The following is a 25,450-nucleotide window of genomic DNA, read 5'->3' on the forward strand; positions in this document are numbered from 1 at the left end:
ACACTGTGTTGATAACTTATAGTGCTAATGGTCAATCAAATACATAATACTGAAAGGCCTACTTTACATGTCTCAAAATTACCTAACACTCTAAAACCATGATTACCATGATGTACAATAATTACCATGGATTATATTTACTATTTCTATTTACATTTGTTGTGAATTAAAGTACATTAGCTTATATTTACTTACAGATGCCAAGACGATTGCTGAAGTTGATGTGCTGTTAACTGAGTGAACTTGGGTCTCACTCTGAGCTGTGATGATGACTGTGCTAACCTGACCTGGCAGAGCGTCTATAGCACGGTGAAATGCCACCTCTACTGTCACGTTTGTCCCCAGGTACGTTCTGGTGGTGGGAGGAGACAGGTGTTGGAGGTGTTATGGTGGGAGTGAGACAGGTGTTGGAGGTGAGAATCGGATAAGCAACAGCTTATCAAGGGATGTTGTTGTTGGGAGGAGGAGGGGTAGGGAAGGAGGTGGTGTTGGAGTAGGAGGGGGTAGTAGGGAGGTGGTGTTGGTGGAGGAGGGTGGTGAGGGAGGTGGTGTTGGTGGAGGAGGGTGAGTGAGGAGGTGGTGTTGGTGGAGGGAGGGGTAGTGAGGGAGGTGGTGTTGGAGGGAGGAGGGGTAGTGAGGGAGGTGGTGTTGGAGGAGGAGGGTAGTGAGGGAGGGTGGTGTTGGAGGAGGAGGGTAGTAGGGAGGTGGTGGAGGAAGGGGTGGTGAGGGAGGTGGTGGAGGAGGGGTAGTAGGGAGGTGGTGTTGGAGGAGGAGGGGTGGTGAGGGAGGTGGTGTTGGAGGGAGAGGGGTAGTGAGGAGGTGGTGTTGGAGGAGGAGGGTAGTGGGGAGGTGGTGTTGGTGGAGGAGGGTGGTGAGGAGGTGGTGTTGGAGGAGGAGGGGTAGTGAGGGAGGTGGTGTTGGAGGAGGAGGGTAGTGAGGGAGGTGGTGTTGGAGGAGGAGGGTAGTGAGGAGGTGGTGTTGGAGGAGGAGGGTAGGAGGGGAGGTGGTGGGAGGAGAAGTGGTAGTGAGGAGGTGGTGTTGGAGGGAGGAGGGGTAGTGGAGGGTGGTGAGGTGGAGGAGGGTGGTGAGGGGAGGTAGGTTGGAGGAGGTAGTGAGGGAGGTGGTGTTGGAGGAGGAGGGTAGTGAGGGAAGTGATGTTGGAGGAGGGAGGGGTGAGGTGAGGAGGTGGTGTTGGTGGAGGAGGGTAGTGAAGGAGGAGGTGTTGGAGGAGGAGGGGTGGTGAGGGAGGTGGTGTTGGAGGAGGAGGGAGGGGAAGAGGTGAGTGAGGGAGGTGATGTTGGAGGAGAGGAGGAGGGGTGTGCAGGAGGTGATTTGGAGAGAGGGAGGGAGAAAGGGTGAGTGAGGGAGGTGATGTTGGAGGAGAGGGAGGGAGAAAGGGTGAGTGAGGGAGGAGGGGCTATACCTCTTGGGGTTGACGGAGGTAAGGAAGCCAAGATCATCAGTCCCAGTAATGCCGAAGTAAGACTCGAGGCCAAAGTTTCGCACGATGAACGGCTTGGCTGTCTCCCCTGGCCGGGCTGAGGTCCTCAGGCCCACACCTCGACGCTCGTCTCCACCGGCGTTACCAAGACCACCTGGACCCTCTCGTATTGCTTACCTGTCGGGGGAGGAACAGGTTATGGGGTCTTGTTTGTATTTATGGGGTCTTGTTTGTATTTATGGGGTCTTGTTTGTATTTATGGGGTCTTGTATATATTTATGGGGTCTTGTTTTATTTATAAGTCTTGTTTGTATTTATGGGATCTTGTTTGTAATATGGGGTCTTGTTTATATTTATGGGGTCTTGTTTGTATTTATGGGGTCTCGTTATATTTATGGGGTCTTGTTTGTATTTATGGGGTCTTGTTTGTATTTATGGGGTCTTGTTTATATTTTTGGGGTCTTGTTTGTATTTATGGGTCTTGTTTGTATAGGGTCTTTTTGTATTTAGGTCTTGTTTGTATTTATTAGGTCTTGTTTATATTTATGGGGTCTTGTTTGTATTTATGGGTATTGTTTGTATTTATGGGGTCTTGTTTATTATGGGTCTTGTTTATATTTATGGGTCTTGTTGTATTTATGGATCTTTTTTAATTATGGGGTCTTGTTTATATTTATGGGGTCTTGTTTGTATTTATGGGGTCTCGTTTATATTTATGGGGTCTTGTTTGTATTTATGGGGTCTTGTTTGTATTTATGGGGTCTTGTTTGTATTTATGGGGTCTTGTTTATATTTATTTAGGGTCTTGTTTGTATTTTGTATTTATGGGGTCTTGTTTTGTATTTATAGGGTCTTGTTTTGTATTTATGGGGTCTTGTTTGTATTTATGGGGTCTTGTTTGTATTTATAGGGTCTTGTTTGTATTTATGGTCTTGTTTGTATTTATGGGGTCTTGTTTGTATTTATGGGGTCTTGTTTGTATTTATGGGGTCATTTATTTTATAGGGTCTTGTTTGTATTTATGGGGTCTTGTTTGTATTTATGGGGTCTTGTTTGTGATTATGGTCTTGTTTGTATTTATGGGGTCTTGTTTGTAATTATGGGGTCTTGTTTGTATTTATAGATTATTGTTTGTATTTATGGGGTCTTGTTTTAATTATAGGGTCTTGTTTTGTATTTATGGGGTATTGTTTATATTTATGGGGTCTTGTTTGTATTTATGGGGTCTTGTTTGTATTTATGGGGTCTTGTTTTTACTTATGGGGTCTTGTTTGTATTTAGGGGTATTTTCTATTTATGGGGTCTTGTATATATTTATGGGGTCTTGTTTGTATTTATGAGGTCTTGTTTGTATTTATGGGGGTCTTGTTTGTATTTATAGGGTCTTGTTTGTATTTATGGGATCTTGTTTGTGTTTATGGGGTCTTGTTTGTATTTATGGGTCTTGTTTGTATTTATGGGGTCTTGTTTGTATTTATGGGTCTTGTTTGTGTTTATGGGTCTTGTTTGTATTTATGGGGTCTTGTTTGTATTTATGGGGTCTTGTTTTATATTTATGGGGTCTTGTTTATATTTATGGGGTCTTGTTTGTATTTATGGGGTCTTGTTTGTATTTATGGGGGTCTTGTTTGTATTTATGGGGTCTTGTTTGTATTTATGGGGTCTTGTTTGTATTTATGGGGTCTTGTTTGTATTTATGGGATCTTGTTTGTAATTATGGGGTCTTGTTTATATTTATGGGGTCTTGTTTGAGATTATGGGTCTTATCTCCACCTCCTGCATGTTTGGGGAACAATTTATGGGTCCCAACGTCCATTCACTTTCGATGGATGGGTTTGGTTGGGTTCACTCGGCCGAAAACCTGTTACAGTTCCCAGTTGAGTATATATATGTGTGTGACCTGTATGTGACCTGTTTTTGACCTGTATATGACCTTTTTTGACATATGACTTATTTTTGTCCTGTATGTGACCTCTTTTTGACCTGTATATGACCTGTACGTGACGTGTTTTTTACTTGTATGTGACCTATTTTTTGACCTGTATTGACCCAGCTGTTGTATATATTCTAACCTAACCAACGTGATGTAACCTAATCTGACCTTATCTTACCTTGCCCTACCCAACTGAGCTATCCTTACCTGACTATACCCTACCTGACCTGAAGTGACCTTACCTTACCACACCTACCCCCCCCCCTATACCTGTCTTGAGGTGGCCGGTAATGCACACGAAGAATGACTCCTCAGGTAACGGCTCGGTGCGGATGTACATGTGATCGCTGACGTTGCCGCTGTAAATGATGTTTCGTAGTTCGTACCCTTTCTGTCCAGGGTAGATGGGAGGTGGATAGGTGAGAGAAGGTGGTTGATGATGGCTAGGTGTGTGAGGGTAGGTGGATAGGTGAGAGAAGGTGGTTGATGATGTCTAGGTGTGTGAGGGTAGGTGGGAGGTGGATAGGTGAGAGAAGGTGGTTGATGATGGCTAGGTGTGTGAGGGTAGGTGGATAGGTGAAAGAAGGTGGTTGATGATGGCTAGGTGTGTGAGGGTAGGTGGATAGGTGAGAGAAGGTGGTTGATGATGGCTAGGTATGGGAGGGTAGGTGAAGGGTGGATAGCATGATGGATAAAGTTTAATTAAATTAGAATATATTAACATTAGGGTGGTTAATTTTGAAGTGAATTAAGCTGGGGTGTCTAATCTTCAGGCAAAACAAGCTGGGGTGTCTAATCTTCAGGCAAAACAAGCTGGGGTGTCTAATCTTCAGGCAAAACAAGCTGGGGGGTCTAATGTTCAGGCAAAACAAGCTGGGGTGTCTAATCTTCAGGCAAAATAAGCTGGGGGTCTAATCTTCAGGCAAAACAAGCTGGGGGTCTAATCTTCGAGCAAAACAAGCTGTGGTGTCTGTCTTCAAGGCAAAAATAAGAAGGCTGAAGTGTCTAATCTTAGGCAAAACAAGCTGGGGTCTAATCTTCCAGAGCAAAAACAAGCTGGGGTGTCTAATCTTCAGGCAAACAAGCTGGGGGGTCTATCTTCAGGCAAAATAAGCTGGGGTCTAATCTTCCAGGCAAAACAAGCTGGGGTGTCTAATCTTCAGGCAAAAACAATACAAGAAGTGTCTAATCTTCCAGGCAAAACAAGCTGGGGGTCTAATCTTCAGGCAAAATAAGCTGGGAGTATCTAATCTTCCGAGCAAAACAAGCTGGGGTGTCTAATCTTCAGGCAAAACAAGCTGGGGTGTCTAATCTTCAGGCAAAACAAGCTGGGGTGTCTAATCTTCAGGCAAAACAAGCTGGGGGGTCTAATGTTCAGGCAAAACAAGCTGGGGTGTCTAATCTTCAGGCAAAATAAGCTGGGGGTCTAATCTTCAGGCAAAACAAGCTGGGGGTCTAATCTTCAGGTGGTTTAATTAACTTACCATATCGAGGAAGTAAATCGAATCAAGATCGTCCACGTGGCCCTCTAGGTACCCAACCAGTGTCAGCTCCAGGTAGTACACGGTGTCTGTTGGTGATGGTGAGTATTGTTGGTGAAATGATGAGTAATGTTGGTGAAATGATGAGTAATGTTGGTGAAATGATGAGTATTGTTGGTGATGGTGAGTAATGTTGGTGAAATGATGAGTATTGTTGGTGAAATGATGAGTATTGTTGGTGATGGTGAGTAATGTTGGTGAAATGATGAGTATTGTTGGTGAAATGATGAGTTATGGTGGGTGAAATGGTGGAGTATTGTTGGTGAAATGATGAGGTAATGTTGGTGAAATGATGAGTAATGTTGGTGAAATGATGAGTATTGTTGGTGAAATGATGGTATTGTTGGTGAGAATGAGTGGTGTTGTTGGTGATGGTGAGTAATGTTGGTGAGAATGATTGAGGTATTGTTGGTGAAATGATGGTGTGGTGAATAGTGGTGTTAATTGGTGAATGAGTAATGTTGGTGAAATGATGAGTATTGTTGGTGAAATGATGAGTATTGTTGGTGAAATGATGAGTATTGTTGGTGAAATGATGAGTTATGTTGGTGAAATGATGAGTATTGTTGGTGAAATGATGAGTAATATGAGTCAAGTGAAGAATATTCTCATAACTGAGTATTAGTGGACGTGAGTATGAGTGAGACGATCAACACACTCACTCATCAGAGGTCGACCGGTGACGTGGCGGTAATGAGGGTGTGGGGGCGAGGGGTCGAGCACGGAGAACTCGGCCAGGAAGTCGAGTGGAGAGGTGGCGAAGACCTCCACGCTGTAGGAGGTCGGGCCGTTGGTAGTGAGGTTCCACTGCCCGTAGCTCGGAGACGTCCACTTGATGGCCCTGAAGGTGTTTGTGTAGGAGACCACCTCTACATTGTCGGCCGCCTCCAGGGACGCTTTATCCATCAGGTTGTAAGTTATTCCTGTGGGGAAATATTTAGATTAATATATCTGTAATTTGTTCCTACTGGATAGATCTAATTGTGTCGTTCCTGTGGATAGAATAACATTGTGTCGTTCCTGTGGATAGATCAACACTGTGTCGTTACTGTGGATAGATCAACACTGTGTCGTTACTGTGGATAGATCAACACTGTGTCGTTCCTGTGGATAGATCAACACTGTGTCGTTCCTGTGGATAGATCAACACTGTGTCGTTCCTGTGGATAGATCAACATTGTGTCGTTCCTGTGGATAGATCAACACTGTGTCGTTCCTGTGGATAGATCAACACTGTGTCGTTCCTGTGGATAGATCAACACTGTGTCGTTCCTGTGGATAGATCAACACTGTGTCGTTCCTGTGAATAGATCAACACTGTATCGTTCCTGTGGATAGATCCAACCTGTGTCGTTCACTGTGGATAGATCAACACTCGCTTAATTCTTCCTATTGAGAGTATACATACAAGAATGGCTTTTGTATATGGGAGTATACATGAGAGGGACATCGGTATAGTGGAGTATACATGAGGAGAGGACATCAGTATAGAGGTATACATGAGAGGGCATCCGGTAGAGAGAATTATACATAGAGAGGGACATCGGTATAGTGAATTATGCATAGAGAGGGACATGGTATGAGAGTATACATGAGAGGACATCAGAATAGTGGGTATTATACATGAGAGGGACATCAGAATAGTGCGTTATTATACATAGAGAGGGACATCAGAATAGAGGTATACATGAGGAGACATCAGTATAGAGGTATACATGAGGAGGGACACCAGAATAGTGGGTATACATGAGAGGGACATCAGAATAGTGGGTACATGAGAGGGACATCAGAATGAAATACCATGAGGAGGGACATCAGTATAGAGGAGCATACCTTGAGAGGGACATCAGAATAGTGGAGTGTACATGAGAGGGACATCAGAATGAGTGGAGTATACATGAGAGGGACATCAGTATGAAATTATGCATAGAGGGACATCAGAATAGTGGGTATTATACATGAGAGGACATCAGAATAGTGGGTATACATAGAGGGACATCAGAATGAGGGAGTATACATGAGAGGGACATCAGAATAGAGGAGTATACATGAGAGGGACATCAGTATAGAGGAGTATACATGAGAGGGACATCAGAATAGTGGAGTATACATGAGAGGGACATCAGAATAGTGGAGTATACATGAGAGGGACATCAGAATAGAGGAGTATACATGAGAGGGACATCAGTATAGAGGAGTATACATGAGAGGGACATCAGAATAGTGGAGTATACATGAGAGGGACATCAGTATAGAGGAGTATACATGAGAGGGACATCAGAATAGAGGAGTATACATGAGAGGGACATCAGTATAGAGGAGTATACATGAGAGGGACACCAGAATAGTGGAGTATACATGAGAGGGACATCAGAATAGTGGAGTATACATGAGAGGGACATCAGAATAGAGGAGTATACATGAGAGGGACATCAGTATAGAGAATTATACATGAGGAGGACATCAGAATAGTGGAGTATACATAGAGAGGGACATCAGTATATAGGGTATACATAGAGAGGGACATCAGTATGAAGAATTATACTGAGAGGGACATCAGTATAGAGGTATACATAGGGGGACATCAGTATAGAGGAGTATACATGAGAGGGACATCAGTATAGAGGAGTATACATGAGAGGGACATCAGTATAGAGGAGTATACATGAGAGGGACATCAGTATAGAGGAGTATACATGAGAGGGACATCGGTATAGTGGAGTATACATGAGAGGGACATCGGTATAGTGGAGTATACATGAGAGGGACATCAGTATAGAGGAGTATACATGAGAGGGACATCAGTATAGAGGAGTATACATGAGAGGGACATCTGTGTAGTGGAGTGTACATGAGAGGGACATCAGAATGAAGGTACATGAGAGGGACATCGGTATAGTGGGTAGCCATGAGGGGGACATCGGTATAGTGGGTATACATGGGGAGGACATCGGTATTGGTATACATGAGAGGGACATCGGTATTGTGGGTATGCATGAGAGGGACATCGGTATAGTGGAATTATGCATGAGAGGACATCGGTATAGTGGAGTATGCATGAGAGGGACATCGGTATAGTGGAGTATGCATAGAGAGGGACATCGGTATTGTAGATATACATAGAGAGGACATCGGTATAGTGGGTATACATAGAGGACATCGGTATAAATTATGCATGAGAGGGACATCGGTATAGTGGAGTATTATACATGAGAGGGACATCGGTATAGTGGAGTATACATGAGAGGACATCGGTATAGTGGATATACATGAGAGGGACATCGGTATAGTGGGTATACATAGAGGGACATCGGCGGTATAGTGGGTATGCATGAGAGGGACATCGGTATTGTGGGTATACATGAGAGGACATCGGTATAGTGGAGTGTTGTGCATGAGAGGACATCGGTATGAAAGGAGTATACATGAGGGACATCGGTATAGTGGAGTATGCATAGAGGGACATCGGTATAGTGGAGTATGCATGAATTGGGACATCGGTATAGTGGGGTATACATGAGGAGGACATCGGTATTGTGGAGTATACATGAGAGGGACATCAGTATAGAGGAGTATACATGAGAGGGACATCAGTATAGAGGAGTATACATGAGAGGGACATCAGTATAGAGGAGTATACATGAGAGGGACATCAGAATAGAGGAGTATACATGAGAGGGACATCAGTATAGAGGAGTATACATGAGAGGGACATCAGAATAGAGGAGTATACATGAGAGGGACATCAGTATAGAGGAGTATACATGAGAGGGACATCAGTATAGAGGAGTATACATTAGAGGGACATCAGTATAGAGGAGTATACATGAGAGGGACATCAGTATAGTGGAGTATACATGAGAGGGACTTCAGTATAGTGGAGTATACATGAGAGGGACATCAGTATAGTGGAGTATACATGAGAGGGACATCAGTATAGTGGAGTATACATGAGAGGGACATCAGTATAGTGGAGTATACATGAGAGGGACATCAGTATAGAGGAGTACACATGAGAGGGACATCGGTATAGTGGAGTATACATGAGAGGGACATCAGTATAGAGGAGTATACATGAGAGGGACATCAGTATAGAGGAGTATACATGAGAGGGACATTTGATAAACAAAAACAATAGCTTTGCCCTCAAGCCACCCACACGCCACCCACACGCCACCCTCAAGCCACCCACACGCCACCCACAAGCCACCCACCGTTGACTCACCCTTAGCATCAATGATAACAGCCGTGTTGACAGCCCCCGTAATCTGTACCTGGAGGTCGACTATGGAATCATCAACAGGCAGCACCTTCAACCTCTCCCCAGATATTCCCACCAAGTTGATGATGTTTACCTGTGACATAAAATCAATTAACTTTTGAATTACCTGGATTATTATATGTGTCAGTCCTATGTAGAAGACAAAATCAATATGTCAGTCCTATATACAAGACAAAAACAATATGTTACCTGGACATAGAAGACAGAAACAATATTCCATAGCCACATGCAAAAACATATAGAATCCAACTAAAAACATTATATCTTCATTACCGCATATACAACAAAAACATTACTATATCTTAACCATACACAACAAGACGTCAACAAAAACATTATATCTTAACCATACACAACAAGACGTCAACAAAAACATTACTATATCTTAACCATACACAACACGACGTCAACAAAAACATTATATCTTAACCATACACAACAAGACGTCAACAAAAACATTACTATATCTTAACCATACACAACAAGACGTCAACAAACACATTACGTCTCCTCCTCACCGTAGACGACTCGACTCCACCGCCGATGATGTTGACAATATCGTGGACGTCGAATTTATTGGTGTTGATGAGTAGACCCCCAGTCGAATCAGCTAACCTTTGATATTCTTTGACGCCTGTGATAATGTCCCCTTCAGAGCCTTCCTTACCCAATAGGTCGCTAAGGATGGTGGTTACCTTTGGGGGATTAATATTCAAGGTAGGGGGATTTATTTAGGTAATTGGGGGGATTTATCTAGGTAATGTAGGGGGATTTATCTAGGTAATTAGGGGGATTTATCTAGGTAATATAGGGGGATTTATCTAGGTAATGGTAATTTATTTAGGTAGTAAGGGGGATTTATCTAGGTAATAAAAGGGGATTTATATTCAAGGTAATACAGTATGACCAATTTGCTATATTCTACAATTAATCTGCAGGTTCCCATATGTTTGAGGTCGACCTTGAGGTAGAGATGGAGGTATTTGAGGTCGACCTTGAGGTAGAGATGGAGGTATTTGAGGTCGACCTTGAGGTAGAGATAGAGGTATTTGAGGTCGACCTTGAGGTAGAGATAGAGGTATTTGAGGTCGACCTTGAGGTATTTGAGGTCGACCTTGACGTACCTTATTGTTGCGGGTCAGAGCAAGAGAAATCAGGGACTCCATGAGTATGCCGTCTTTGCCGTGAGCGTCGGTGAAGCAGAAGATGTCCCCGTACTCTGGTGCCCCGACAGGGCCAGCTGTGGTAGGTTAGGTTAAGTAGTTACCGACAGGGCCAGCTGTGGTAGGTTAGGTTAGTTAGGTTACCGACATGGCCAGCTGCCGTAGGTTAGGTTAAGTTAGGTTACCGACAGCGGTGTGGTAGGTTAGGTTATTGGTTACACAGGCCAGCTGCGGTAGGTTAGGTTAAGTTAGGTTACCGACAGGCCAGCTGCGGTAGGTTAGGTTATTAGGTTACCGACGGGCCAGCTGCGTAGGTTAGGTTCAGTTGTTCCGACAGGGGCCAGCTGCGGTAGGTTAGGTTAAGTTAGGTTACCGACAGGCCAGCTGCGTAGGTTAGGTTAAGTTAGGGTTACCGACAGGCCAGCTGTGGTAGGTTAGGTTATTAGTGTTACCGACAGGGCCAGCTGCGGTAGGTTAGGGTTAGGTTACCGACATGGCCAGCTGTGGTAGGTTAGGTTAAGTTAGGTTACCGACAGGGCCAGCTGCGGTAGGTTAGGTTAAGTTAGGCTGGGTTACATTACACTACTTTAGGTTAGGTTAAGTTAGGCTGGGTTATGTTACACTGCTTTAGGTTAGGTTAGTTAGGCTGGGTTATGTCACACTGCTTTAGGTTGTGGTGGGTACATTACACTGCTTTAGGTTGGTTGTAGGCTGGGTTAGTCACTGCTTTAAGTTGGGGTTACATTACACTGCTTTAGGTTAGTTAAGTTAGGCTGGGTTACATTACACTGCTTTAGTTAGGTTAAGTTAGGCTGGGTTATGTCACACTGCTTTAAGTTAGGTTAAGTTAGGCTGGGTTACGTTACACTGCTTTAGGTTAGGTAAGTTAGCGGGTTATGTTACTTTGGTTAGGTTAAGTTAGGCTGTTGTGTCACACTGCTTTAGGTTGTTAAGGGTTAGTTACACTACTTTAGGTTAGGTTAAGTTAGGCTGGGTTATGTTACACTACTAGGTTAGGTTAAGTTAGGCTGGTATGTTACACTGCTTTAGGTTAGGTTGTTAGGCTGGGTTATGTCACACTGCTTAGGTTTGGTTAAGTTAGGCTGGGTATTACACTGCTTTAGGTTAGTTTAAGTTAGGCTGGGTTATGCTGTTACTTTGGGTTAGGTTAAGTTAGGCTGGGTTATGTCACACTGCTTTAGGTTAGGTTAAGTTAGGCTGGGTTATGTCACACTGCTTAGGTTAGGTTAAGTTAGGCTGGGTTATGTTACACTGCTTTAGGTTTGGTTAAGTTAGGCTGGGTTATGTCACACTGCTTTAGGTTAGGTTAAGTTAGGCTGGGTTATGTTACACTGCTTTAGGTTGGATTAGGTTAGGCTGGGTTATGTTACACTGCTTTAGGTTGGGAGTGAAGTTAGGCTGGGTTACATTACACTACTTTGTTAGGTTAAGTTGGCTGGGTTACATTACACTTTAAGTTAGGTTAAGTTAGGCTGGGTTACATTACACTGCTTTAAGTTGGGTTAGGTTAGGCTGGGTTATGCTATGTTACTTTAGGTTAGGTTAAGTTAGGCTGGGTTATGTCACACTGCTTTAGGTTAGATTAATTAGGCTGGGTTATGTCACACTGCTTTAGGTTAGGTTAAGTTAGGCTGGGTTATGTCACACTGCTTTAGGTTAGGTTAATTAGGCTGGGTTATGTCACACTGCTTTAGGTTAGGTTAGGTTAGGCTGGGTTATGTTACACTGCTTTAAGTTAGGTTATGCTAGGCTGGGTTATGTCACTACTTTAAGTTTGGTTAAGTTAGGCTGGGTTATGTCACACTGCTTTAGGTTAGGTTAAGTTAGGCTGGGTTATGTCACACTACTTTAGGTTAGATTAAGTTAGGCTGGGTTATGTCACACTGCTTTAGGTTTGGTTAAGTTGGGCTGGGTTATGTCTCACTACTTTAGGTTAGATTAGGTTAGGCTGGGTTATGTCACTACTTTGGGTTAGGTAAAAGTTAGGCTGGGTTACATTACACTACTTTAGTTAGGTTAAGTTAGGCTGGGTTACATTACACTGCTTTAAGTTAGGTTAAGTTAGGCTGGGTTATGCTATGTTACTTTAGGTTAGGTTAATTAGGCTGGGTTATGTCACACTGCTTTAGGTTAGGTTAAGTTAGGCTGGGTTATGTCACACTGCTTTAGGTTAGGTTAAGTTAGGCTGGGTTATATTACACTGCTTTAGGTTAGGTTAAGTTGGGCTGGGTTATGTTACACTGCTTTAGGTTAGGTTAAGTTAGGCTGGGTTATGTTACACTACTTTAGGTTAGGTTAGGTTAGGCTGGGTTATGTCACACTACTTTAGGTTAGGTTAAGTTAGGCTGGGTTATGTCACTACTTTAGGTTGGGTTAAGTTAGGCTGGGTTATGTTACACTGCTTTAGGTTAGGTTAATTAGGCTGGGTTATGTTACACTGCTTTAGGTTGGAGTTAGGTTAGGCTGGGTTATGCTATTTACTTTAGGTTGGGTTAAGTTAGGCTGGGTTATGTTACACTGCTTTAGGTTAGGTTAAGTTAGGCTGGGTTATGCTATGTTACTTTAGGTTGGGTTAAGTTAGGCTGGGTTATGTCACACTGCTTTAGGTTGGGTTAAGTTAGGCTGGGTTATGTACTACTTTAGGTTAGGTAAAGGTTAGGCTGGGTTACATTACACTACTTTAGTTAGGTTAAGTTAGGCTGGGTTGCATTACACTGCTTTAAGTTAGGTTAAGTTAGGCTGGTTATGCTATGTTACTTTAGGTTAGGTTAGGTTAGGCTGGGTTATGTCACACTGCTTTAGGTTAGGTTAAGTTAGGCTGGGTTATGTCACACTGCTTTAGGTTAGGTTAAGTTAGGCTGGGTTATGTTACACTGCTTTAGGTTAGGTTAAGTTGGGCTGGGTTATGTTACACTGCTTTAGGTTAGGTTAAGTTAGGCTGGGTTATGTTACACTACTTTAGGTTAGGTTAAGTTAGGCTGGGTTATGTCACACTACTTTTGGATTGGGTTAAGTTAGGCTGGGTTATGTCACACTACTTTGGGTTGGGTTAAGTTAGGCTGGGTTATGTTACACTGCTTTAGGTTGGTTAGTTAGGCTGGGTTATGTTACACTGCTTTGAGGTTAGGTTAAGTTAGGCTGGGTTATGCTATGTTACTAGGTTAGGTTAAGTTAGGCTGGGTTATGTACACTGCTTTAGGTTAGGTTAAGTTAGGCTGGGTTATGCTATGTTACTTTAGGTTAGGTTTAAGTTAGGCTGGGTTATGTCACACTGCTTTAGGTTAGGTTAAGTTAGGCTGGGTTATGTTACACTGCTTTAGGTTAGGTTAAGTTAGGCTGGGTTATGCTATGTTACTTTAGGTTAGGTTAGGATTGGTGGGTTATGTTACACTGCTTTAGGTTAGGTTAGGTTAGGCTGGGTTATGTTACACTGCTTTAGGTTAGGTTAAGTTAGGCTGGGTTATGCTATGTTACTTTAGGTTAGGTTAAGTTAGGCTGGGTTATGTTACACTGCTTTAGGTTGGGTTAAGTTAGGCTGGGTTATGTTACACTGCTTTAGGTTAGGTTAAGTTAGGCTGGGTTATGCTATGTTACTTTAGGTTAGGTTAAGTTAGGCTGGGTTATGTTACACTGCTTTAGGTTAGGTTAAGTTAGGCTGGGTTATGTTACACTGCTTTAGGTTGGGTTGAGTTAGGCTGGGTTATGCTATGTTACTTTGGTTAGGTTAAGTTAGGCTGGGTTATGTCACACTGCTTTAGGTTAGGTTAAGTTAGGCTGGGTTACATTACACTACTTTAGTTAGGTTAAGTTAGGCTGGGTTATGTTACACTGCTTTAGGTTAGGTTAAGTTAGGCTGGGTTACATTACACTACTTTAGTTAGGTTAAGTTAGGCTGGGTTACATTACACTACTTTGGGTTCAGAGTTGAGATTAGACTGGGTTGTGTCACTTTCTACTTTGGGTTGGGTTAAGTTGGGCTGGGTTGTCACACTGCTTTGGGGTTGGAGTTAAGTTGGGCTGGGTTGCTGTCACTGCTTTGGGATTAGTTTAAGGTTAGGCTGGATTTGTGTCACACTGCTTTAGGTTAAGTTATGTTACCCTAGGTTATATTGTTACTTTAGGTTAAGTTACGTTACTTTAGGTTAAGTTACGATACTTCAGGTTAGGTTAAGTTAGGCTGGGTTACATTACACTACTTTAGGTTAGGTTAAGTTAGGCTGGGTTACATTACACTACTTTAGGTTAGGTTAAGTTAGGCTGGGTTATGTTACACTACTTTAGGTTATGTTAAGTTAGGCTGGGTTATGTCACACTGCTTTAAGTTAGATTAAGTTAGGCTGGGTTATGTCACACTGCTTTAGGTTAGGTTAAGTTAGGCTGGGTTATGTCACACTGCTTTAAGTTAGATTAAGTTAGGCTGGGTTATGTCACACTGCTTTAGGTTAGGTTAAGTTAGGCTGGGTTATGTCACACTGCTTTAGGTTAGGTTAAGTTAGGCTGGGTTACATTACACTACTTTAGGTTAGGTTAAGTTAGGCTGGGTTACATTACACTACTTTAGGTTAGGTTAAGTTAGGCTGGGTTACATTACACTACTTTAGGTTAGGTTAAGTTAGGCTGGGTTATGTCACACTGCTTTAGGTTAGGTTAAGTTAGGCTGGGTTATGTCACACTGCTTTAGGTTAGGTTAAGTTAGGCTGGGTTATGTCACACTGCTTTAGGTTAGGTTAAGTTAGGCTGGGTTATGTCACACTACTTTAGGTTAGGTTAAGTTAGGCTGGGTTATGCTATGTTACTTTAGGTTAGGTTATATTAATTTAAGTTAGGTTATATTACTATAGGTTACTTTAGGTTAAGTTGCGTTGCTTTATGTTACGTTACTTTAGGTAAAATTACGTTACGTTATGTTACTTTAGGTTAAGTTATGTTACTTTAGGTTACGTTATGTTATTTAAAGTTAAGTTACGTTACTTTAGGTTAAGTTACGTTACTTTAGGTTACGTTATGTTACTTTAGGTTAAGTTACGTTACTTTAGGTTACGTTATGTTACTTTAGGTTACATTATTACTTAAGGTTATGATGTTACTTTAGGTTAAGTAACGTTACTTTAGGTTACGTTATTTTACTTTAGGTTTAGTTACGGTACTTTAGGTTAAGTTATGTTACTTTAGGTTAAGTTGCGTTGCTTTTAGGTTACCAGACGTACACCAAACAAGACAGGAATGCACTCAACAGACAAGTAACTTCAATTATATTTCAGAGGAGCAGCTTGGACCGCCTACCTGAAGACCTCCCCAGAACAGCTCAGGCTCGTCACCACCTCCGCCGGGGACCAGAGCATTGACAGCATCGAGAAACTCCTGCGCGTTGTCCGTCACCAGGAGAGGTCCCACTTCTGCAGGATGACCAGGTAGGAGGTGTTACAGGTGGTCGTTGGTTGGTTAATTAGGCTTGGGGTCTTAACTTACCAGAATCTGACTCACTTTGGTCTAACTTGGTTGTACCTGTTGGTCCTAACTTGATTTTTTTAACTTAACCTAACCTAATCCAACTCCAACTCTAACCTAACCTAACCTAACTAACCTAAATTTAACCTAACCAATCACACCTAGGTAAAACCTGATTAGTTTAACACGCCCGAAACCTAACCTAACCTAACCCAAACCAAACTCAAACTAACCTAAATGTCACTTAACCTGACCTAGAAGGCAAGTGCCCTGACCTAGAATGTATTTGACCTTACATAGAGTGTATTAGACGTGACCTAGAATGTAATTGACCTGATGTAAAGTATATTTGACCTAGAAGACATGTGACCTGACCTAGAAGACACGTGACCTGACCTAGAAGACACGTGACCTGACCTAGAAGACACGTGACCTGACCTAGAAGACACGTGACCTGACCTAGAAGACACGTGACCTGACCTAGAAGACACGTGACCTGACCTAGAAGACACGTAACCTGACCTAGAGGACACGTGACCTGACCTAGAGGACACGTAACCTGACCTAGAGGACACGTGACCTGACCTAGAAGACACGTGACCTGACATAGATGACACGTGACCTGACCCTGGTTTCGGAGGGGCACTTGGCTTACCTGGGTCGTTGAAGGGTGCCAGGATGTACAGTTCAGGGTGGGAGTTGGCCACAATCTCAGCGACTTGTTCTTGAACCGCCCTGATGTCATCATCCATAGACCCTGAAGAACATTTAGCTGTGATGAGCAATGATGATGATGATAGTGATGCTTGTTATAATGATGATGGTTATGATGTGTAATGATAATGATGGTGATAATAATGGTTATGATGGTGGTGGTGAAGATGATACTAATGCCAGTGATAATGATGATGATGGTTATGATGTGTAATGATAATGATGGTGATAATAATGGTTATGATGGTGGTGGTGAGGATGATACTAATGCCAGTGATGATGATGATGATGGTTATGATGTGTAATGATAATGATGGTGATAATAATGGTTATGATGGTGGTGGTGAAGATGATACTAATGCCAGTGATAATGATGATGATGGTTATGATGTGTAATGATAATGATGGTGATAATAATGGTTATGATGGTGGTGGTGAAGATGATACTAATGCCAGTGATGATGATGTTTATATTGATAATAATGAGATTAATAAGCAATTAGTGATGATAATGCTAATAACAATGATAATAATGATAATGTGTAATAATATTTGATGATATAATGACAATAATGATGTTTCTCTTTTGGGAATAAGAGAGAGAGAGAGAGAGAGAGAGAGAGAGAGAGAGAGTGCACCCGTAAAAAGAGAGAGAGAGAGAGAGAGAGAGAGAGAGAGAGAGAGAGATGCACCTGTAATAGAGAGAGAGAGAATGCACCTGTAAAGAGAGAGAGAGAGAATGCACCTGTAAAAGAGAGAGAGAGAGAGAGAGAGAATGCACCTGTAAAAGAGAGAGAGAGAGAGAGAGAGAGAGAGAGAGAGAGAGAGAGAGAGCACCTGTTCAAGAGAAAGAGAGAGAGAGGAAAGAGAGCGAATTCACCTGTAGTATCAATGCAGATAGAGAGAGCCGAGCCTTCATATAGATCATAGAATCTTCTGTACATGTCCACCCCAACTGCATCTAGCACCCGGTCCAGGTAATACTGTGTGGCCTGGTCAGTATGGTTAGGTTAGGTTAGGTTATATGGGCATCAGTGCTATTTTAGGTTAGGTTATGTTAGGTTAGATTTGGTTGGGTTAGGTTAGATTTGGTTGGGTTAAGTTAGGTTATATGAGCATTAAGGTTATCTTTGGTTAGGTTAGGTTATATGGACATCAAGGTTATCTTTGGGAAAATTGAATTACCTGGACGTTAAAGTTTGGTTAAGTTAAATTACATAAACTTAAAAGTTACGTTAGGTTAAGTTTTGTTGCCTAGGCATCAAGGTTAGTTTAGGTTTTGTTAAGTTACCTGGACATCAAGAGTTAAAAGTTAGGTTAAGTTGAATTAAGTTTAGATTACGTTAGATTAGGTTATGTTAGGTTATGTTAGGTTATGTTAGGTTACCTTGACAGCAAGATCAGCAGCCTGAAGGTGGAGGTGGTGGTGGGGGGAGAAGCAGGGGTAGGAAGTGTCCTTGTTGATGCCACCAATAGCAGGTTCACTTCTGCTGGTGTCTAGTGAGCCTCCGTGACTACACTTACCACCTGGGGACAATTTATCGGATCACCTGAAGATTATCACACATACACCCCTCCCCCCTCCTTCCCTCACCCCCTCCCCCCACCTTCCCTCCTCCTCCCCCACCTTCCCTCACTCCCCCTCCCCACCTTCCCCTCCTCCCCCCCCTCCCCCCCACCTTCCTCCCCCCCCACCTTCCCTCACCCCTCCCCCACCTTCTCCCCCCACCTTCCCTCTCCCCCTCCCCCCACCTTCCCTCCACCCCCCCTCCCCCCCACCTTCCCTCTCCCCTCCCCTCACGCCCTCCACCCCCCTCCCCACACCTTCCCTCCCTCCCCCTCCCCCCCACCTTCCTTCACTCCCCCCTTCCCTCCTCCCCCCCTCCCCCCCCACCTTCCCTCACTCCCCTCCCCCTCCCACCTTCCCTCCCTCCCCCCTCCCCTCCCTCCCCCCTCCCCTCTCCCCCCTCCCCCCCCTCCACCCCTCCCCCCACCTTCCCCTCATCCCCCTCCCCCCACCTTCCCCTCACTTCCCCTCCCCCCACCTTCCCCTCCTCCCCCACCTTCCCTCCTCCCCTCCCCACCTTCCCTCACTCCCCTCCCCCCACCTTCCCTCACTCCCCCTCCCCCCACCTTCCCTCCCTCCCTCCCCCACCTTCCCCTCCTCCCCTCCCCCACCTTCCCTCCTCCCCTCCCCACCTTCCCTCCTCCCCTCCCCCACCTTCCCTCCACCCCCCCCTCCCCCCACCTTCCCTCCTCCCCCTCCCCCACCTTCCCTTACCCCCCTCCCCCACCTTCCCTCCTCCCCCCCCTCCCCCACCTTCCCTCCCTCCCCCCTCCCCCCCCACCTTCCCCTCCTCCCCCTCCCCCCCCTTCCCTCCACTCCCCTCCCCTCCTCCCCCCTCCCCCCACCTTCCCTCACCCCAGCTTATATCACCTGAAGATGAAACACCCTAATGCTAACCTAACCAAACACTGGGGAACGGGAACGGGAAGAGAGGAACTTGTATACCCAGCCTAATCTATACTCAAGTACAGATTACAACGACCTAATTCACTTGTATTCATATTGTAATCAAAGTACATGACGATTTTTTGGGGGGAAAATCATAATTACAATTACAATCACAGACTGTAATTGTAGATGTATTACAGTTATGATTACATAGGAATGAATGTTTGGATTACGATTACAATTATGAGTACACAGTAATCATAATCCATTGCCATTACAAGATTACAGTAATTGGCCCCATTATCTGGTACAGTACAGAGATCTTATTAATTCAGTAACACCAATACAGTTACAAAGAACCAGGTACATATACAAGCTTTATTTAATGAGATGTATTAGTGTATTACAGTTACAGTCACATTATTTATCAGAAACAAAAGTACAGGAATTGTTCATTCAGAAATACAGAATAGGTACAAATATTACAGTAGGTACACTTCTACACATGGATACAGTGGGTGTGAGATTGAGCAAAATAGGACTTGTCATCTAGGAATGGTTTCAGATTCTAAGTTCAGTTCTCAGATTGCATAGTGCTTATAGGGTTCTTGGTGAGTGTTTAAATATACTAATAAAAGGGGTTCAGAAGACTCACCTGTAGAAGGCTTAGGAATGAGGTAGTTATGGGTTCAGAAGACTCACCTGTAGAAGGCTTAGGAATGAGGTAGTTATGGGTTCAGAAGACTTACCTGTAGAAGGCTTATGAATGAGGTACTTGTGGGTTCAGAAGACTCACCTGTAGAAGGCTTAGGAATGAGGTAGTTATGGGTTCAGAAGACTCACCTGTAGAAGGCTTAGGAATGAGGTAGTTATGGGTTCAGAAGACTCACCTGTAGAAGGCTTAGGAACAGTAGTTACAGGTTCAGAAGACCACTTGTAGAAGGCTTAGGAATGAGGTAGTTGTGGGTTCAGAAGACTCACCTGTAGAAGGCTTAGGAATGAGGTACTTGTGGGTTCAGAAGACTCACCTGTAGAAGGCTTAGGAATGAGGTAGTTGTAGGTTCAGAAGACTCACCTGTAGAAGGCTTAGGAATGAGGTAGTTATGGGTTCAGAAGACTCACATGTAGAAGGCTTAGGAATGAGGTAGTTATGGGTTCAGAAGACTCACCTGTAGAAGGCTTAGGAATGAGGTAGTTGTGGGTTCAGAAGACTCACCTGTAGAAGGCTTAGGAATGAGGTAGTTATGGGTTCAGAAGACTCACCTGTAGAAGGCTTAGGAATGAGGTAGTTATGGATTCAGAAGACTCACCTGTAGAAGGCTTAGGAATGAGGTACTTGTGGGTTCAGAAGACTCACCTGTAGAAGGCTTAGGAATGAAGTAGTTATGGGTTCAGAAGACTCACCTGTAGAAGGCTTAGGAATGAGGTAGTTATGGGTTCAAAAGACTCACCTGTAGAAGGCTTAGGAATGAGGTAGTTATGGGTTCAGAAGACTCACCTGTAGAAGGCTTAGGAATGAGGTAGTCGCTGCCGATGTCGTCAGGATACACATAGTAGCCAGTACTGAGACCTGCCTTCTCCAGCACGTTGCCATCACACCCCTGTTACATTGTTAGTGTTAGTGTTGAGGGCTCCTGATCTACTAGACCCTACGTTTATTAGACCCCTGTCCTCCTAGACCCCAGTTCTACTAGAGCCCATGCTTACTAGACCCCATGCTTACTAGACCCCATGTGTGCTAGACCCCATGCTTATTAACCCCATGCTCGCTTGACCCCCATGTGTGCTAGACCCCATGCTCTCTAGACCCACCCCATGCTCTCTAGACCCACCCCATGCTCGCCTAGACCCCATGCTTGCTAGACCCCATGTGCCTAGACACATGTACTAGACCACACATGCTTGCTAGACCCCATGCTTGCTAGACCCATGCTCTCTAGACCCACCCCCATGCTTGCTAGACCCCATGCTTGCTAGACCCCATGCTTTATAGACCCCATGCTTACTAGACCCCATGCTTGCTAGACCCCATGCTCTCTCTAGACCCACCCCATGCTTGCTAGACCCCATGCTCCTTTAGACCCCATGCTTGCTAGACCCCATGCTTGCTAGACCCCATGCTTGCTAGACCCCATGCTTGCTAAACCCCATGCTTGCTAGACCCCATGTTTGCTAGACCCCATGCTTATTAGATCCCAGGGACAGTGCAAGTAGACCCAAGTGCAAATTAGCCCTAATTATAATAGACCCCAGTGTTAATTGACTTCAGTCCTATTAGGGCCCAATCCTAACAGGTTCCAATCCTAGTAGGTTCCAGTGTAAATAGGCTCCAGTCCTATTAGGGGCCAGTCCTAACAGGCCCCAACAAAAGCAAAGAGTACAACCCATTAGTACTGTGTCTAATAGTTAAAATAGCTTTCAAGTCGGGTCACTATTCTCGACTGGAATGGGAATGTGGGAATGGGATTTGAGTACTGTAATTACTCGCATCTTTACCTCTGGATTGGGGCAAGGTACACAGACGTCTTCCTCTTCCCCCGCTAGGCCATCCAAGACATAGCCCGGGATGCCCAACTCCTTCAGTATGCCATCGTGACCTTGTTCGACCCAGGTTGAGTGGGAGTAGAATTTCTGGAGTGTGTGGAGGGAGGTGCCGAGGAGTGAGCGAGCGGCGGAGTAAGCCTGGTCGCGTAGGATGGAGGTGAGGATTTTCGGGTAGCGGGCGGTGAGTTTGGACTGGACCTCCGCCAGACGTTCACCGTCTCCCTGTATGGCCGGGTCGTACCTGGTGATAGTGCGGTGGTGTAAGAGAGAGAGAGAGAGAGAGAGAGAGAGAGAGAGAGAGAGAGATCCATCTACTAATGACAACCAATAACACATCTGCTGTACCATGTAATCGATTCTGTACTAGTATTTTCTACATAAGCAACTCATTAAAACACACCTGTACTGCTGTAACGAATCAGCCTTGACGTTGGCGGCTGCGATGGAATTGACAGCCTTGATAAACCTGGTGGGGGAGGAGGTGGGGCCGTAGTAGCTATGGAAGAGTTCCGTCAGCGTGGCATTTTCAGACACCACGAAATCGGGTGCTGGCGGATATTTCAGGAAGAAGTCGCGGATATTTCGTCTGATCGCCTCACGTGTTATCCATTCATGATCTCGAGTCTCCCCCTATGAAAGAAACTCCATCAGGAGACACAAAATTTGTCTCCTAGCGTCTGGATGCCATAGGTTTTTCATCGCAGTATTTAGAATGTCCATTGAAATAGCATCAAGGTACTTCACTATATATAGATAAAAGCTTGACTGTATACATGCTGAACTGTGTACCTGTTAATGACTGTATACATGCTGAACTGTGTACCTGTTAATGACTGTATACATGCTGAACTGTGTACCTGTTAATGACTGTATACATGCTGAACTGTGTACCTGTTAATGACTGTGTACATGCTGAACTGTGTACCTGTTAATGACTGTATACATGCTGAACTGTGTACCTGTTAATGACTGTATACATGCTGAACTGTGTACCCGTTAATGACTGTATACATGCTGAACTGTGTATCTGTTAATGACTGAATACATGCTGAACTGTGTACCTGTTAATGACTGTATACATGCTGAACTGTGTACCTGTTAATGACTGTATACATGCTGAACTGTGTACCTGTTAATGACTGTATACATGCTGAACTGTGTACCTGTTAATGACTGTATACATGCTGAACTGTGTACCTGTTAATAACTGTATACATGCTGAACTGTGTACCTGTTAATGACTGTATACATGCTGAACTGTGTACCCGTTAATGACTGTATACATGCTGAACTGTGTACCCGTTAATGACTGTATACATGCTGAACTTGTACCTGTTATGACTGTATACATGCTGAACTGTGTACCCGTTAATGACTGTATACATGCTGAACTGTACTATTAATGACTGTATACATGCTGAACTGTGTACCTGTTAATGACTGTATACATGCTGAACTGTGTACCTGTTAATGACTGTATACATGCTGAACTGTGTACCCGTTAATGACTGTATACATGCTGAACTGTGACCTGTTAATGACTGTATACATGCTGAACTGTGTACCTGTTAATGACTGTATACATGCTGAACTGTGTACCTGTTAATGACTGTATACATGAACTGTGCCTGTTAATGACTGTATACATGCTGAACTGTGTACCTGTTAATGACTGTATATGCTGAACTGTGTACCTGTTAATGACTGTATACATGCTGAACTGTGTACCTGTTAATGACTGTATACATGCTGAACTGTGTACCTGTTAATGACTGTATACATGCTGAACTTGCCTGTTAATGACTGTATACATGCTGAACTGTGTACCTGTTAATTCCTGTATACATGCTGAACTGTGTACCTGTGTAATTGTATACATGCTGAACTGTGCCTGTTAATGACTGTATACATGCTGAACTGTGTACCTGTTTGACTGTATACATGCTGAACTGTGTACCTGTTAATGACTGTATACATGCTGAACTGTGTACCTGTTATTTGTACATGCTGAACTGTGTACCTGTTATGACTGTATACATGCTGAACTGTGTACCCGTTAATGACTGTATACATGCTGAACTGTGTACCTGTTAATGACTGTATACATGCTGAACTGTGTACCTGTTAATGACTGTATACATGCTGAACTGTGTACCTGTTAATGACTGTATACATGCTGAACTGTGTACCTGTTAATGACTGTATACATGCTGAAATGTATACTGTACCTGTGTTATCAGTATGCATACGTTGTTCAGATACATTTAAATGATATATAAACTGTTTACTTCTAACAAGCTTTAGTGAGAAACTTGCCTACCCTGCCAAAGCTTATTGAGGGATGTGTCTACGCAACTAAAACTAAACCAGGTGCTTGTCTCCCCTCCCTCACCAAAGCTTAATGAGGAACTTGTCCCCTCACCAAAGCTTATTGAGAATCCTCTTTACCCCCACCAAAGCTTAATGTGAAGCTTGTATCTCCCCTCACCAAAGCTTAATGTGAAACCTATTTACCTCAAAAGCAACGAGGAACTTCCTCACAAAGCTTAATGAGAATCCTCTTACCCCACCAAAGCAACGAGGAACTTGTCTCCTCACCAAAGCTTAATGAGAAACCTCTTTACCCCCACCAAAGCTTAAAGAAACCTCTTTACCCCCCACCAAAGCAACGAGGAACTTGTCCCTCACCAAAGCTTAATGAGAAACCTCTTTACCCCACCAAAAGCAAGAAACCTCTTTACCCCCACAAAAGCAAAAACCTCTTTACCCCCACCAAAGCAAGAGAAACCTCTTTACCCCCATCAAAGCTTAAGAAAACCTCTTTACCCCACAAATAACTAGTAACCTGTCTCCTCCTCACCAAAGCTTAATGAAGAAATTGTCCTGCCCACCAAAGCTTAATGAAGAAATTGTCCCCCATCTCACCAAAGCTTAATGAAGAAATTGTCCCCCATCTCACCAAAGCTTAACGAGGAACCCCCCCCCTCCCGTCTCACCAAAGCTTAACGTAATTTACCTCTCCCGGGCAGAGTATTCCAACCAAGTCAGGGTCACTAACAGTCCATGTAGCTAAGACACAGCCCCCAGCCACCAGCACTAGGAGAATGGCTATGCTCCTCCACATGGCTCGGAGCTAAATGATGCTAGAGGAGTCACACGGTGCTTTATATATACCCGGCAGAAGATAGTGGCAAATGGCAACTTCTGCTTGTGGGAAATGCCAGATTTTTTTAGTTGATGTTTTTATTTATATTTTATGTTATTTATCTAGGATTTTTTTTTGTGTGTGTGTATATTCTTGTTTTAATTGATTTTTAATTGTTTTATTTATGTTTTTATTTCTCATTACATAGATAGATTGACAAAGACATGTAAAGTAAAGGAGTACAGTACTGATTACATGCCATTCTGAGACACAGGCAGATTGATTTATAGACACCTGTCCTGTTGACACAGACAGACAGACAAGTTTCTTAGTACCCTACACAGACAGAGGCAAGGAAGGTTAGATAGAGATACAGACACGGATAAACAGACAGATGCCTTTCTCAGTATCCAGACAGACAGATGCCTTTACAGACAACCTCAGCGCCATCATTCAGCCAGACCGTGAACTACTCAGGGTTAGATTTCACCTAGCCTTTACATCATAATTTTGTGTTCTAATTTGTGTTAAGTGAATGTAACTTAGTAAGGTAGAGTCTCAGTGTAAGTTTGGTGTTATTTTGGATGATTTTTGTGTGTGGTAGCTTAAGTGAGTCAGTTAGATACGTTCTCACATCATCAGTTAGAAGGAAAATTGAACTTAGGAACTTTTGAGAATCCATCTTTGTGTGGTAGCTTAAGTGAGTCAGTTAGATACGTTCTCACATCATCAGTTAAAAGGAAAATTGAACTTAGGAACCTTT

The 25,450-nt window shown here is 43.7% G+C and overlaps 2 protein-coding genes across 2 annotated transcripts; both read right to left on the minus strand.

The window, feature by feature from the left end:
- Positions 1-1,547: 1,547 nt before the first annotated feature.
- LOC121859252 lies at positions 1,548-10,434 on the minus strand. Its single transcript, XM_042356005.1, has 7 exons — positions 10,322-10,434; positions 9,716-9,892; positions 9,141-9,270; positions 5,578-5,838; positions 4,859-4,944; positions 3,645-3,765; positions 1,548-1,618 (listed from the first exon to the last, which is right to left on the minus strand). The coding sequence occupies exons 1-7, from the start codon at positions 10,361-10,363 to the stop codon at positions 1,548-1,550; spliced, it is 888 nt and encodes a 295-aa protein (XP_042211939.1). The 5' UTR covers positions 10,364-10,434.
- Positions 10,435-10,881: 447 nt separating this feature from the next.
- Positions 10,882-24,666, minus strand: LOC121859261 (von Willebrand factor A domain-containing protein 7-like). The gene is made up of 9 exons (XM_042356018.1): positions 24,559-24,666; positions 21,943-22,172; positions 21,495-21,783; positions 20,497-20,599; positions 17,931-18,070; positions 17,424-17,535; positions 16,485-16,586; positions 15,665-15,777; positions 10,882-10,902 (listed from the first exon to the last, which is right to left on the minus strand). Exons 1-9 carry the CDS (start codon positions 24,664-24,666, stop codon positions 10,882-10,884), a joined length of 1,218 nt encoding a protein of 405 aa, XP_042211952.1.
- Between the last annotated feature and the right edge of the window lie 784 nt (positions 24,667-25,450).

The sequence above is a fragment of the Homarus americanus genome, unplaced genomic scaffold, assembly GCF_018991925.1.
Source record: "Homarus americanus isolate GMGI-L3 unplaced genomic scaffold, GMGI_Hamer_2.0 scaffold23047, whole genome shotgun sequence".
Taxonomy (NCBI): Eukaryota; Metazoa; Arthropoda; class Malacostraca; order Decapoda; family Nephropidae; genus Homarus; species Homarus americanus.